This window comes from Rhinoderma darwinii, chromosome 8 (assembly GCF_050947455.1).
Source record: "Rhinoderma darwinii isolate aRhiDar2 chromosome 8, aRhiDar2.hap1, whole genome shotgun sequence".
NCBI classification, from domain to species: Eukaryota; Metazoa; Chordata; class Amphibia; order Anura; family Rhinodermatidae; genus Rhinoderma; species Rhinoderma darwinii.
This window is the reverse complement of record NC_134694.1, coordinates 17,484,589-17,498,855: the sequence shown is the minus strand read 5'-3', so window position 1 is coordinate 17,498,855 and position 14,267 is coordinate 17,484,589. Positions and strand designations below refer to the sequence as shown.

Genomic DNA, 14,267 nt, shown 5'->3' with positions numbered 1-14,267 from the left:
CTGTGACGTCACTTCCTGCCCCAGGTCCTGCATCGTGTTGGCCACATCGGCACCAGAGGCTACAGTTGATTCTGCAGCAGCATCAGCGTTTGCAGGTAAGTAGCTATATCGACTTACCTGCAAACGCCGATGCTGCTGCAGAATCAACTGTAGCCTCTGGTGCCGATGTGTCCTCGCTCGTCCGACACGATGCAGGACCTGTGAGTGACGTCACAGTGCTGCACTGCCAGAAGCTGGGCGTTGTGAAGAGAAGTGGATGATACTTCTCGTCAGAACGCCCAGCTAGTAAAAGTAGTAAACACGCCCCGATGTACGCACATAATACACGCCCAGTTGTACTTTTACTTTTAAACACGCCCAGTTGTACTTTTGCAAGCCTCATTTGCATAAATACAAAAATGGTCATAACTTGGCCAAAAATGCTCGTTTTTTAAAAATAAAAACGTTACTGTAATCTACATTGCAGCGCCGATCTGCTGCAATAGCAGATAGGGGTTGCAAAATCTGGTGACAGAGCCTCTTTAAGGTAGTTCTGGGGAGGAGAGGAGGACAAGCACATCTTTCTTAAGGTGAAAAGTTCCCTGTGCAATTATGAGACTTTCTTAAGACTCATAAAAATAGGAGAGTTGCGAATAATCATATGGTGCCCTAGGAAGTAATTTGTCCGAAGGGAATAAATCTGCAATGGAGACAAAGTCTCATTTCTTAGCACCTGGGTGAAGTGGAGAGGGTTATGTTAAGTCCAACATAATAACCTTTTTGTTTTTTTTTAGCTCCTGGAGGAAATAGGGGGTTATCAATAATTGATATCAACCGGACTTTAGAATCAATCGAGGAGCCTGACTTACCAACAGAGAGCAAAGCTAGCAGAGTTTGGTGTGTACTATATGAGAGGACAGGTTCAGCTAGGCGAGATCTCTTCCATATCCAAGAAAGAACGGATAGTGCACTCAGACAGATTGACTGAGCAAACCATATCCAGAGTTTCTCCTGAGTTGCATGAAGGAAGTCTAGTTCCCTAGCATCGACCGCCGCCAAATAGTATTTTCTACAATCCGGGTGGCCCATCCCACATTTTTCTTTAGACCATTCAACCCGATAAAAATGCAGAAGTGGCAACTCAACGACATCAAGACGGCTGGGGATATAACAGTCGGGACAGTTTGAAGGAGATATAGAAGTCTAGGGAGAGTGTTTATTTTAATATTAACGCAGCCAAACCATAAAAATGCCCCTTTCTGCCGGGATTCCAAGTTGTGAGCGATCTGTAACCAGAGGAGTTTACACTTGAGTTAAATCGGCATGAACACGTATATGCCCAAGTATTCGATACCATTGGCAGGCCATGCAAGTGGTGAAAATAGCTGCTAGCTGGAAAGGCTGTCATTGGCCAGTTCAGCCATTAGGGAGGGAAGCATGTCATTGTGTAAAATAAAGTAACAAGTCATCAGCGATCGCCAAGCGCTTATTTTCTCTTGGGCCTATAGTAATCACTTTCATATCAGGATTTTTTAGGATGGAGGCGCAAAGGTTTTTTTATCACTAAGACATATAAATGGGGGATAGGGGCAGCCCTGCCTAGTGCCATTGAAACAGGGATTGGAGCAAACAAGGTGCCATAAATCTTTAAGTGGGCAGAAGGGTTATGACAGAGGGCCATTATTCTGGCTATAAAGGGGTGTCCAAGGCCTAGTTTTTTTAAGAGAATAGTACAAGCCTGACCAGCTCACATGGTAAAGTGAGTATCATCGATGGCATCTAAAGAAAGGTTTGGCCTTTCTGACAGAAACTTGATGTGTCACTTAATGTAAGAATAACTTTTTAATGCTTTTACTTATCCAAGCGACTGTTTTGTTGTGCCACATTGTACTTTATGTTAGTGGTAAATATTGGTCGATACATTCTGTGTTTAGTTATTTTAAAAAAATGTATTGAAGAATTTTGTAAAAATTGCATTTTTCAAAGTTCTAATATCACTGTTTGTCAGACAGATAATGATACCGCACAAAATAGTTAATAATTAGCATTTCCCATTTATCTACCTTTATGTTGGCATCATTTGTTAAATGTTCTTTTATTTTTTTAGGATCTTAGGAGGCTTATCAGTTTAGCAATACATTTTCAAGACAATTTCCAAAACCTATTTTTTTTAGGGACCACTTCAATTCTGATGTGGCTTTGAGGAGCCTATACATTACATACCCTCAAAAAAATCAAAACAATATTTAGAAAATGTTTTAACCCTTAGGTGTTTCATAGGATTTAATACAAAGTGGAGGTAAAATGTAAAAATTGTACTTTTTTGCAAAAATTTAATTTTAAGCCATTTATTTCTGTAACACACCAAGTGTTAACAGAGAAACACAACTCAATATTTATTACCCTGATTTTGCAGTATTTAGAAATATCCCATATGTGGCCCTAGTGTGCAACTTGACTAAAACGCAGGCCTTTAAAAATGGAGGACCACCTAGTAGATTTTGGATGTTTTCCAGGCACCATTTCAGGTTTGAAGGACTTGAGGTGAGATTTTATTGGAATTGGGCCGTACAAATAGAAAAGTATATTTTTTCCAACAATATGTAGTTTTATCTCTACATTTTTCATTTTCACAAGGAATACAGAAGTAAAAACACCCGTAATCTGCAACTTCTCGAACATACGGAAAAATGCTGCATGTGGTTGTAAACTGCTGTTGGGGCACACGGCAGGGCTCAGAAGGGAAGGAGCGCCACTTTGCTTTTGGAGCGCAGATTTTGCTGGATTTGTTTTCTTGGCGCCATGCCTCATTTGCAGACCCATGAGGTATTAGTACAGTAAAAAACCCTGAGAAGTGACTTAATTTGAGAAACTACACCCCTTAAGGCATTAATCTAGGGGTGTAGTGAGAATTTTCGCCCCCAGGTGTTCATAGATTTTATTAGAATTGGGTTGTGAAAATGAAAAATGTGCCGTCGCATTGCCTTGAGGTACCAGTACAGTAGTGACCCCATTTTGGAAACTACAACCCTCAAGGCATTTATCAAGGCATGTAGTGACCATTTTGACCCCACAGGTGTTACGGAAATTAATGCGCAGCGGATGGTACAAAGTGAAACTGTTTCCACTGATTTGCCATGTCAGTGCTAAATATGTCTTGCCCAGCTTGTTCCACTGGAGACACATACCCCAAAAATTGTTAAGCGGGTCCTCCCAGGTATGGCAATGCCATTCAGTATATGTGGTCGTAAACTGCTGTTTGGGCACACTTTCCTAGCTCAGAAGGGAAGGAGCGCCATTGGAGCATGGATTTTGCTTGGTAGTAGATTTGTTTGGAGTTTTACTGGTATTTGAGTTTATAATGTGGGGGCATATGTAATCTGTGCGGAGTACATCAGGGTATATATAATCTGTGCGGAGTACATCAGGGTATATGTAATCTGTGCGGAGTACATCAGGGTATATATAATCTGTGCGGAGTACATCAGGGTATATATAATCTGTGCGGAGTACATTAGGGTATATATAATCTGTGCAGAGTACATCAGGGTATATATAATCTGTGTGGAGTATATCTGGGTATATATAATCTGGGCAGAGTACATCAGGGTATATATAATCTGTGAGGAGTACATCAGGGTATATATAATCTGAGCAGAGTACATCAGGGTATATATAATCTGAGCAGAGTACATCAGGGTATATATAATCTGTGCAGAGTACATCAGGGTATATATAATCTGGGCAGAGTACATCAGGGTATATATAATCTGTGTGGAGTATATCTGGGTATATATAATCTGGGCAGAGTACATCAGGGTATATATAATCTGTGAGGAGTACATCAGGGATATATAATCTGAGCAGAGTACATCAGGGTATATATAATCTGTGCAGAGTACATCAGGGTATATATAATCTGGGCAGAGTACATCAGGGTATATATAATCTGTGTGGAGTATATCTGGGTATATATAATCTGTGTGGAGTATATCTGGGTATATATAATCTGTGCAGAGTACATCAGGGTATATATAATCTGGGCAGAGTACATCAGGGTATATATAATCTGGGCAGAGTACATCAGGGTATATATAATCTGTGTGGAGTATATCTGGGTATATATAATCTGTGTGGAGTATATCAGGGCATAAAAATGCGGTAAATCAAAAAGAATCCATAGATTTGTGGTATGTTATGAAACAATTCTTTATGCACAGACCAGTGTCTACACCTTTTTTGGAAACTTCCCTTCTTTGCAGTTTAAGGAACTGCACTGGCAACGTGTGGCCCTGGCATAATACGGGTGCCCTCGCTTCCAGCAGACGTGCCCAGGCGCTCACCTTCCTGGTTCCCAAATATTAGGGTCTCGATAACCAATTCTTGAAACTGAAGGAATGTTCCCTTCTGGTCTGCACATCAGTATTTTCGTCCGCGCCTTACAAGAGCCAGAACTTTTAATTCATCCGTCGGCGGAGCTGTGCAAGTGCTTGTTTTTTTGTGTGGGATAATCCGTAGCTTTTATTGGTACAATTTTGGGATACATGTGACTTTTTCATAACTTTTTATTTTAATTTTTGGAAGGCAAGATGACCAAAAAAACAGAAATTTTGGCAGTTTTTCAGTTGTTTTGTTCCTGGCGTTTACCGTGCGGTATACAGTAAATGACATGTTAAATTTATTCTCCGGGTCAGTACGATTATGGAGATACCATATATATATAGTTTTCTTGACGTTACACAGCTTTTGCGCAATAAAATCACTTTTTAAAAAAAACAAAAAACATATTCTAAGGGCCATAACGGTTTTAATTTTCCAACGAAGAAGCTTTGTGAGGGCTTGCTTTTTTGCGACTTTTTGATAATTTTTATATTCAATGTTTTGAGAGGAGCGCGCCCTGCCAGGGTTCGCCGTCGATAATTCAGTGAACCCTGTGTATCCTGCTGACTGCTTCCGGTTTTGCTTGGGGTTTTGTTTCTTTGAACTGTGCGGTTTCTGCCTCCAACTACTGCGCCATCCTCAAGTGGGGTCAAGGGGCACACACTAAAAACTGACCCTGTTACAATCTACTGTGCGCTCTTTATGTGCAGACACACACACAGCTCTACTACACAATTATACTGTGCGCACATTACTCACAGGGTTCTTGGAAGCGCATGAAACACAGATAAATGAACACACACAGCTCTGCTGGTTGCATATCAGACACACACAGCTCTGCTGCATGCATATCAGACACACACAGCTCTGCTGGTTGCATATTAGACACACACATAGCTCTGCTGGTTGCATATCAGACACACACAGCTCTGCTGCATGCATATCAGACACACACAGCTCTGCTGGTTGCATATTAGACACACACAGCTCTGCTGCATGCATATCAGACACACACAGCTCTGCTGCATGCATATTAGAAACACACACAGCTCTGCTGCATGCATATTAGACACACACAGCTCTGCTGCATGCATATTAGAAACACACAGCTCTGCTGCATGCATTTTAGACACACACAGCTCTGCTGCATACATATCAGACACACACAGCTCTGCTGCATGCATATCAGACACACACAGCTCTGCTGCATGCATATTAGAAACACACACAGCTCTGCTGGTTGCATATTAGACACACACAGCTCTGCTGCATACACATTAGACACACACAGCTCTGCTGCATACATATCAGACACACACAGCTCTGCTGCATCAAACACGCGTCCTCCCCCTGCACCGCTCATTCTAACCAAACCCCCCCCCCAGCCGGACTTCTTCCAGTCATGTGACTGATCACATGATCGTGACGTCATCAAAGGTCCTGTAGCCTGCGTGTGGGTGATTGGACCGGCCCGCACCGCCTGTACATCAGGTATATGGACCCTGCTCATCTCTACCAGCCGCTAACTATCAATCCCATCATCCTATGCCAGTGTGCTGAATAGCAGTGCATGCTGGGACGTGTAGTTCCGGGACTCCTAATGATTACATATAATTCTGTGACTTTCTATTACATCTCTTTCTGGGACAGTTGGGTGACAACCAGCGCTGCTGTCGTTATTACTCCCATAGAGGTAGTCACCCAGCTCTTCTCGCCTCCTGAACAGCAAATCTGTCTGGTTCTGCAGCAATACCTTTTATTACAGTGTCACAAGACGGCCGGGTGACAACTATGGGAGTTGTAGTGCCCAGATTCCCAATAACTAAGCCAATCAGGGGGACTGAAACGCTATGGAGCGGCATGGCGGCCGTGTATAATGGGATATATGATTACACTGCAGTCACCCCATGTTATGAGATATATATACATACACACCCCCACACACTATAGATAGATGGAGATCTATATATCTCATAGGACTCCCCCTTTATGGCGGTCAGGCTCTGTTCACATGACGGATATGTTCTCAAATGACCATGACCTGGGTTGGGGGGGGGCCCTTTCTTTTCTGTATCGTACACTATTATATACTGCAGTAACGTCCTCTGTGTTATGAATAAATGGACGTGGCGTCTTTACTTCACTGACTTCTTCCTTATTCTAGCGCTGTAGAGATGGAGGATTCACCCAGTACAGAAACGCCGGATAAAGACAAAGCAGCGAAAACCCACTTCAAGATTATAAGATTTATTATGGAGTCTGGTAAGCAGCGATTCTGTGAGGAAGGGGGAGAGCTGGGGCCGTCGCTGCCACTAGGGGGCACAGCAGTAGTTGGGGCCGTCGCTGCCACTAGGGGACAACAGCTGGGGCCGTCGCTGCCACTAGGGGGCACAGCAGTAGCTGGGGCCGTCGCTGCCACTAGGGGGGACAACAGCTGGGGCCGTCGCTGCCACTAGGGGGGACAATAGCTGGGGCCGTCGCTGCCACTAGGGGGCACAGCAGCTGGGGCCGTCGCTGCCACTAGGGGGGACAACTGCTGGGGCCGTCGCTGCCACTAGGGGGCACAGCAGCAGCTGGGGCCGTCGCTGCCACTAGGGGGCACAGCAGCAGCTGGGGCCGTCGCTGCCACTAGGGGGCACAGCAGCAGCCGCTGGGGCCGGCGCTGGGCGAGAGCTGGGGCTGGCGCTGTCGGAGAGAGCTGTGACCTTTGTTGCCACTCAGGAAGAACTTTGGCTGGCTCTGGTACGAGGGCAGAGTCAGGTTGACCACTATTTGTCTATCCAGTACTATGAATTCCCCCTGGTTATGAGGTGCTCATCAGTGGTGACCGGATGAAATCTATCATCCAGCGTCCTACTTCTCACTGTCATGTCGTCTTTTGCAGGGGTGAAGCTCGGGTTGCAGTCCATCCCTATAGCCACGGCTTGTACTGTGTATCACAAGTTCTTCCATGAGACCACGTTAGATGCCTATGACCCACACCTAGTGGCTATGTCTGCGATTTACCTGGCTGGAAAGGTGGAGGAGCAACATCTCCGAACAAGAGACATCATAAATGTTTGTCACAGGTAAGAACCGTCAGTAATATCGTGACCTCGTATTTGGGAGCTGTGCAGTCTGTACATCTCCCTGGATGAGATGCCACTTCACTATAAGGCCCTGTTCACACTGAGGTTTTTGCAGGCTGACCAACACTTTCTTTGCCGCGAAAACCTCTTTCTCTGCCTCCCATTTATGTCAACGGGAGGTCAGAGACAGAAACGGCATGACTTTTTCCCACAAGCGTTTTTTTCTGTTCGCGGGAAAAAACGCCTCTAGCTCCCATTGAAATCAATGCGATGCGGTTTCCACGACAAAAACAGCGCCAAAAAAATTCATTATGAACATACCCTTAGGGCTAGTTTACACAGTTTTTTTGGCGCTGTTTTGATGCAGAAACCGTATCGGAAACAGCGCCAAAAAACGGCCGAAATGGCCTCCCATTGAGTCATGCTCTTTCTTCCTGCGTTTCTGTCTGTGACAGTTTTATGCCCGCTGCGATCCAAGGTCTCGGCCAAAAAACACGGCAAAGAAAGTGCAGGCAGGTCAAAATCTGCCTCAAAATCCCTGAAGGATTTTTGCGGCAGATTTTTCTTCCTGCGGAAAAACTCTTTGTGAACATACCCTAAACGATAGGTGACGCTTACGCACGATTTGTTTTCCAGTGTTGGCTACTATTGAGCTCTGCACCAATCTGAAGATCATTTTGCCTGGATTTCACCTTGAAGGCTCAGTTTACACTGGTGTTGTGCCCTCCTCACCCTGCGCTGGTATAACTGGTAGCGGCTAATATCAGCGGGTGCTCTTTTTGCCAACTTTTTTCTGGTCCCTTGATGAAAGAACTAAGGCTCCATTCACACGACGTCATAAGAATAAGAAAGACTTTATTGATCCCAAAAGGGAAATTAATAGTCAGACAGTTTGCCACGTAAAAAAAGACATCAACAATACATATATAGTTAATTTACACTAAAACTAATACCTAAAATCACATCGATTAAGTAGTAACAATAATATATAAAAATAGCAGTCAAAAAAAGGGAAAAAAAACGATTTAGGTCATCACTGTATTAAATAAGGATATAGCAGTAGTAAAATGACCCGTCTTTGGTGCACTTTAATTGCAGAAGGGGTTTACTAAATTAACTCCTTTGAGAATTAACATAATCATATAGGGGATGTTGAGGGCAAGCAACAATTCTATCAAATTTCCGCAAAATCGTTTTTCCCGCCACCGCACTAACCGGCTAAATCGCACCTCCAATAATTCTACTCGCCTTCTTGACAATCTTGTTTAGTCTATTAATGTCTATGACCCTCACATTACCGTACCAACAAATCACAGCAAATAATATTGCAGTTTGGTAAAAACTGATCCTGGCCGAGGACTCCCCGCACACAGCGCTACTTTGAGCGCTGAGCCCGGGAGGCCCTCGACAGCGCTGTCCATATATGTACAGTGAAGTCAGGGCTTTCAACTATGGAGTCCCCGGCCAGAGAAACGCAAGATCTCTGGCCGGGGACTCCTGTCTTGGGAAAGCTGTTGATGACAGCACCCGCTGCCTGTAGTTAAAACCCCCCCTTGAAAAGAGTGCAACTGTAGCTTCCTGTAGGAGCAGAATCCCCGGCAGCCAGACCCCGCTTTGGCTGGGGATTCTGCTCGTGGAGATCCCCCGGCGTCACTATCCATATATGGACAGACGTCAAGTGCTCCGTCTATGAGTGTAATCCCCGGCCAGAGGGATTCCGCTCCTTCAGGGAGTTACAGTGGCAATATCTACATGGGCACTATGGGAAGTTGTGGCACTATCCACACGTGCACTGTGGCACTATGTGGGGCTCTGGTACTTTATATGTTCCTGTAGATAGTGCCACAGTGCCCACTGTAGATATTTCCCACATAGGATCAGTGCCCACATATAAAGTGCCACAGTGCCTACTATAGATAGTGCCACAGTGCCCATTGTAGATAGTGCCACAGAGCCCACATAGCACTACCCTTGTAGATGCCACCCCCTCCCCTATAGATAGCGCCACTGTAGCTCACTGTAGGAGAAGAATCCCTCTGGCCGGGTATTCCTCATAGACTGAGCCGCTGACGTCTCTGTCCATATATGGACAGTGACGTCAGGGGAGTGGAATCCCCTGCCAGAGCGGGCCGGGGATTCAGCTCCAGGAGTAACCCATTGACGTCACTATCCATATATGGATAGTGACGCTGGGGGCTTCTCCAGGAGCGGAATCCCCTGCCAGAGCGGGGTCTGACCGACGGGGATTCCGCTCCTAGAGGGAGCTACAGTGGCGCTATCTACAGGGGGGTTGCGATCTTCAGTCGGGGTGCTATCTACATGACTGGAGTCCCTGGCCAGAGATCTTACAATGCTCTGGCCGGGGACTCCATAGTTGAAAGCCCTGACTTCACTGTCCATATTTTAACGGTAATGTCAAGGGCTTCCTTGGCTCACCGCTCAAAGTAGCGCTGTGTGCGGGGAATCCTCGGCCAGGATCAGTTTGTACCGACAGTTACAAGAATTGAATCCTGAAAAACGGCCATTAAAAACTGATCCATTGACTTCTGTGGGAGTCGTCTAGCCGTGAAAACGGCCAAAAATAGGACATGTTCTATTTTCTTACGCCTGGTATTCACGGGCCGTTAAAAAAACGGCCATGTGAATATACCCATAGAACTTCATGAATACCCATGAAAACGGCTGCGTGACGGCCACTAAAAAAAAGTCCGTCATATGGCCGTTTTTCACTGTCGTGTGAATGTAGCCTCATAATCTCGAAGCCTCAGAAAGACATAAAGAGAATTCTGTCTGATATGTTTTGCTATTTTCTTTCGGCAGGTATCTGAACCCGGGAAGTGACCCCCTTGAAGTGGATGGCAAGTTCTGGGAGCTGCGGGATAGCATTGTACAGTGTGAATTATTGATGCTCCGCCTCTTACACTTCCGCGTCTCTTTCATCCATCCTCACAAGGTGATTCTGAACAATCTCCAGATTTAATTTAGTGTTTTTACTTCTTGTCTTTTTTACGTCTAAGATCACGTTGGCATCAACATCCAAGTAAGGCCCTGTTCACATTACGTTAAACGCAGCTTCAAACGTTTACGTAAACCTTACTGTGGCATCTGTCACCCATAGGCTATGATGGTATCTGTTAAACGGAGGCCTGTGACACATCCCATGCAGTAGCATACGTCACCCATCGGCTCCCATGTTCAAAAAAACGTATATCATACTTTTTTTTGCGGGATCCCGTTGTACGGAATGGTGTAGCCTACTATGCTATTCCATACTTTAACCAACAACAAAAAATATATATACTGACCTATACCAGCCCGACAGAGGCCAAAAATACTTTTTTTTTTTTTTTACTCCATCCGGCTAATGGGGTCCTATTGACACATTTATCTTTCCTGACGTACGTCCAAAACATGATGTGAACGCAGCCAAATAAAAAAAATCCATGTCCTCATATATATTTCTTTATTCTTAGTCTGCACTGTCTTCCACTTGTTAGAGCAGCTGTTTGTGCTCCAGAGCTGCTTTTCCTACTTTCTACTGGGGACAGGAAGTTCCAACCCTGGTCCACCATCTTAGAGGCTATGTAGAGCTTTATTTAGTCACAGGGTCACCCACCTGTATACACAGACACTTTTCAACTTCCTCATCTCCTCTTTCCATATCTTCCAGTATTGTTTACTCTCCTGCCAACCTGGACTATTCTACAAAGAGAAAGCTCGACATGACCGCACACTGCAGGGTTTCCATTCATTACAATGTAGGTGAAGGCCTAATTCTGGGGTGCTTACCATCTTCAGTTTTTTTCTTTGTAGTACCTGCTGCATTACCTTGTATCTTTAAAGAACTGGTTGAACCGGCACAGCTGGGATCGCACACCCATTGCCACCGCTTCCTGGGCTCTTCTCCGGGACAGCTACCATGGGGACATCTGCCTCCGCTACGAGGCCCAGCATATAGCTGTAGCCATGTTATACTTTGCTCTGCAGTGCTATGGGGTGGACGTTCCAGGCAATGAAAATGCAGAAACTCCGTGGTGGAAGGTGAGGACGCTATAGGTGTTACGCTTAGGTGGCACCACCAAACACAGGAGAGTGTAAGAGCCATTACAGCTCCCACAGGTTTTCTCCCAGCTCACCCACTGTAGAAAAGCAGGGCGCTCACATCTGTAAAATCTTCAATGGTGACCATATCGGAAACAGCCAAGCATAGGTAGCTTAAAGGAATTGTCCACTTTGGACGTCTATTTTTTTTTTTTTGTTAGAAAGGTTTTCCAAAAATCAGCTGATCACTGGTTATCCACTTCTAAGAGCTGTAATCTGCAGGGGAACCCCGCAACAAGTGTACAGATAAACTGCAGCGCCTTTGCAGGACGTATGAGTCTTGTACATGGGCCGTGTCTGGTATTGCAGCTCATTCACTTGAATCAGGATGAGCAGCAATATCAGACACAGACCATGGACAAGAGTCGTTCTGTTTCTGGGGGAAAAAAAGTAACCCTTTGTGTGATTTCGGAGAGCCCCTTTAAGTCATTTGAATTGTGGAAAGGTTTGTGGTTTGTCTGAGCGGTCATATATTCAGATGGGGCGGACTGATGGCGCTTGTTTTCTCGGTTAGACAGCGAGGTTATACTGCCCCAGATTTCTCTTCCAATTACTGTAGTAAATAGCGAGTCTTCGTTTTACGGTTACGTTGCCATTTTAAAACATTATTATTATTATTGTGTGACAGAAACAAGTGCGATGCGCAGAGAAGGTCATTGCTGGCTATTGTGTGACAGGAAGACGTCTCTTGTGTTCTCTGTTATCTGCACTAGCTTGTATGTCGTATATAAGGTGGTGTTGGGATATTGGTTGTGACAAGCATCTCTAGGGGCTCATCAATGTGAAGGTGGATAAAAGTTCTACCGATCTGTTCCTGGGAAAGTTGTATGATCTGGCGCTGCCAATACGGTTCCTACATAATGGTCACTCGGCTTTCCTAGACTCCTGTATGGTTCATCTGGCTAGTTATTTAGTGGAACCACCGCCACTTCCAAAACTAAGCAGATTCATCATTCCGGAGTTTGGGAAAGCTGTGTGCCCACCCTTGTAGCAATGGTGATGATATCTGTAAACACACTCCTTCCCAGACTTGGGCAGCTTTACCATTCAGGCGTTTGGAAAGCAGGGTGGCCATTGTAATAGTAGCCATAACACCCACCTTCCCATGATTAGGCAGTTTGGTCACCCTTGTGGTAGCTTTAATGGCGGCCATTTTTGTAAACGCCTTCATTCCTATACTTAGAGTTGTCAGTCAGGAGTTTTGAAAAGCTAGGTTCTCGTTCCAGGTATATTGGCTTTCACCCAGCTTTCCCAGGAACAGATAATCACTAGACATTGATGCATGTCTCGCTCGTGTGAATAAGGCCCAGATGTGCTAGTAAAATTAATTTTGAATGCAGAATAAAATCATTAATGTGATTCTTAGGGCATGTTCACACGGCGCCCAAAAAAGCAGCGTGTAAACGTGTCAAATACGCCAGCGTTCCTTGTGAAGCGCTTTTTAAAATACAAGTGTTTGACGCATTTTCCATGTGTTTTTTGACGCTCAATTAGGACTCAAAAACGTGTTGTATGTATTAACTGAGCGCTTTCCCAATTGATTTGTATTAGAAGCTTAATGAGGCGGTTTTTGACCGGCGCGTTAAAGGCACCAAAATACACATCAAATACATGCCGTGTGAACAGAGCCTTAAAGAAACGCTCCAGAGAAAACTGATACTGTGTGATGACTAGTTCAGGGCCTGAGGGGGCGGAGCATGACACAGAATTATAGAAACTAAAGAGAAAATCCCTGTCATGCTCCGCCCCCTTTTGCCCCGCACTAGACATAACACAGTATCAGATTTGTCTGGAGTGTTCCTTTAATTTCCAAATTGTACTAACCTTAAAATGTAATTTTGTTTTCTTGCAGGTGTTTAGCGAAGACATTAGCAGGGAGATCATAGACAGCATAATATCTGAGCTGACCCACATATATACTATGGATACAGAGATACCTTGACCTCTGGGGTTATTTCTCAGGCCACCTCCATTGCTTTAAGGGATCTTCCTTACCACAACTGTCGGCCTCTTGTCATGGGTCCTGGACGTCTTCTTTGTAATGCATCGAATTTGTTACTAAAGCGTCTGCTACGTATGACTAGAGGACTGAGCGATAACATGGAAGACGCTGGGGCCCGGTTACAGCTTTACCTCTGGCATCGGCGGGTCAAGAATACTCCACATCTGATGCTGCGGAGACATTTTTCCGGAACGCGTGTACATAACCATGTAGAGACGTTTATCATGAGACGAATATGTTCCACACGTTGTTTTACGTTGCCTTAAAGCCCGTCCATGTGACCGTATTACTGTACGAGCTCCATTGTTTTATAGGGATGACGCCTGCGGCAACACCAAATTCTTTTTTTTTTAAAGAGAATCGTAATCATTTCCAGGTTAGATTTCTTGTCTTCATTTATAAATAAAGGGGTTCCGGATAACCCCATTAATTCATTTCTTCTTAGCAGAAAATACACTATCTGGCCAAAAGTATGAGGACACCTCACCATCACACCTATATGAGCTCATTGTTCCAAAACCATGGGTGTTATGGAACATGTGGGGTTTGACCCCTTCTGCAGCTATAGCAGCCTCCACCCTTCTGGGAAGTCTTTCCACAAGATTTTGGAGTGTGTTTGTCGGACATTCTGCCAAAAGAGCATTTGTGAGGTCCGAAACTGATGTTGGAGGAGAGGGCCTAGGTCACGATCGGATTTACAATTCATCCTAAAAGTGTTGGATGGGTTGAGGTCAGGG

The 14,267-nt window shown here is 44.8% G+C and overlaps 1 protein-coding gene across 2 annotated transcripts; it reads left to right on the top strand.

Moving 5' to 3' along the window:
- The first annotated feature begins 5,770 nt into the window (after window positions 1–5,770).
- Window positions 5,771–13,962, top strand: CCNQ (cyclin Q). Of its 2 annotated transcripts, none has more exons than XM_075835359.1 (6): window positions 5,771–5,850; window positions 6,524–6,621; window positions 7,244–7,427; window positions 10,248–10,380; window positions 11,241–11,468; window positions 13,381–13,962. In XM_075835359.1, exons 2-6 carry the CDS (start codon window positions 6,534–6,536, stop codon window positions 13,468–13,470), a joined length of 723 nt encoding a protein of 240 aa, XP_075691474.1. In that variant the 5' UTR covers window positions 5,771–5,850; window positions 6,524–6,533; the 3' UTR covers window positions 13,471–13,962. The 2 variants fall into 2 exon arrangements, with proteins under 2 accessions (XP_075691474.1, XP_075691475.1); XM_075835360.1 differs by lacking the exon at window positions 5,771–5,850 and adding an exon at window positions 5,879–6,052.
- The last annotated feature ends 305 nt before the right edge of the window (window positions 13,963–14,267 follow it).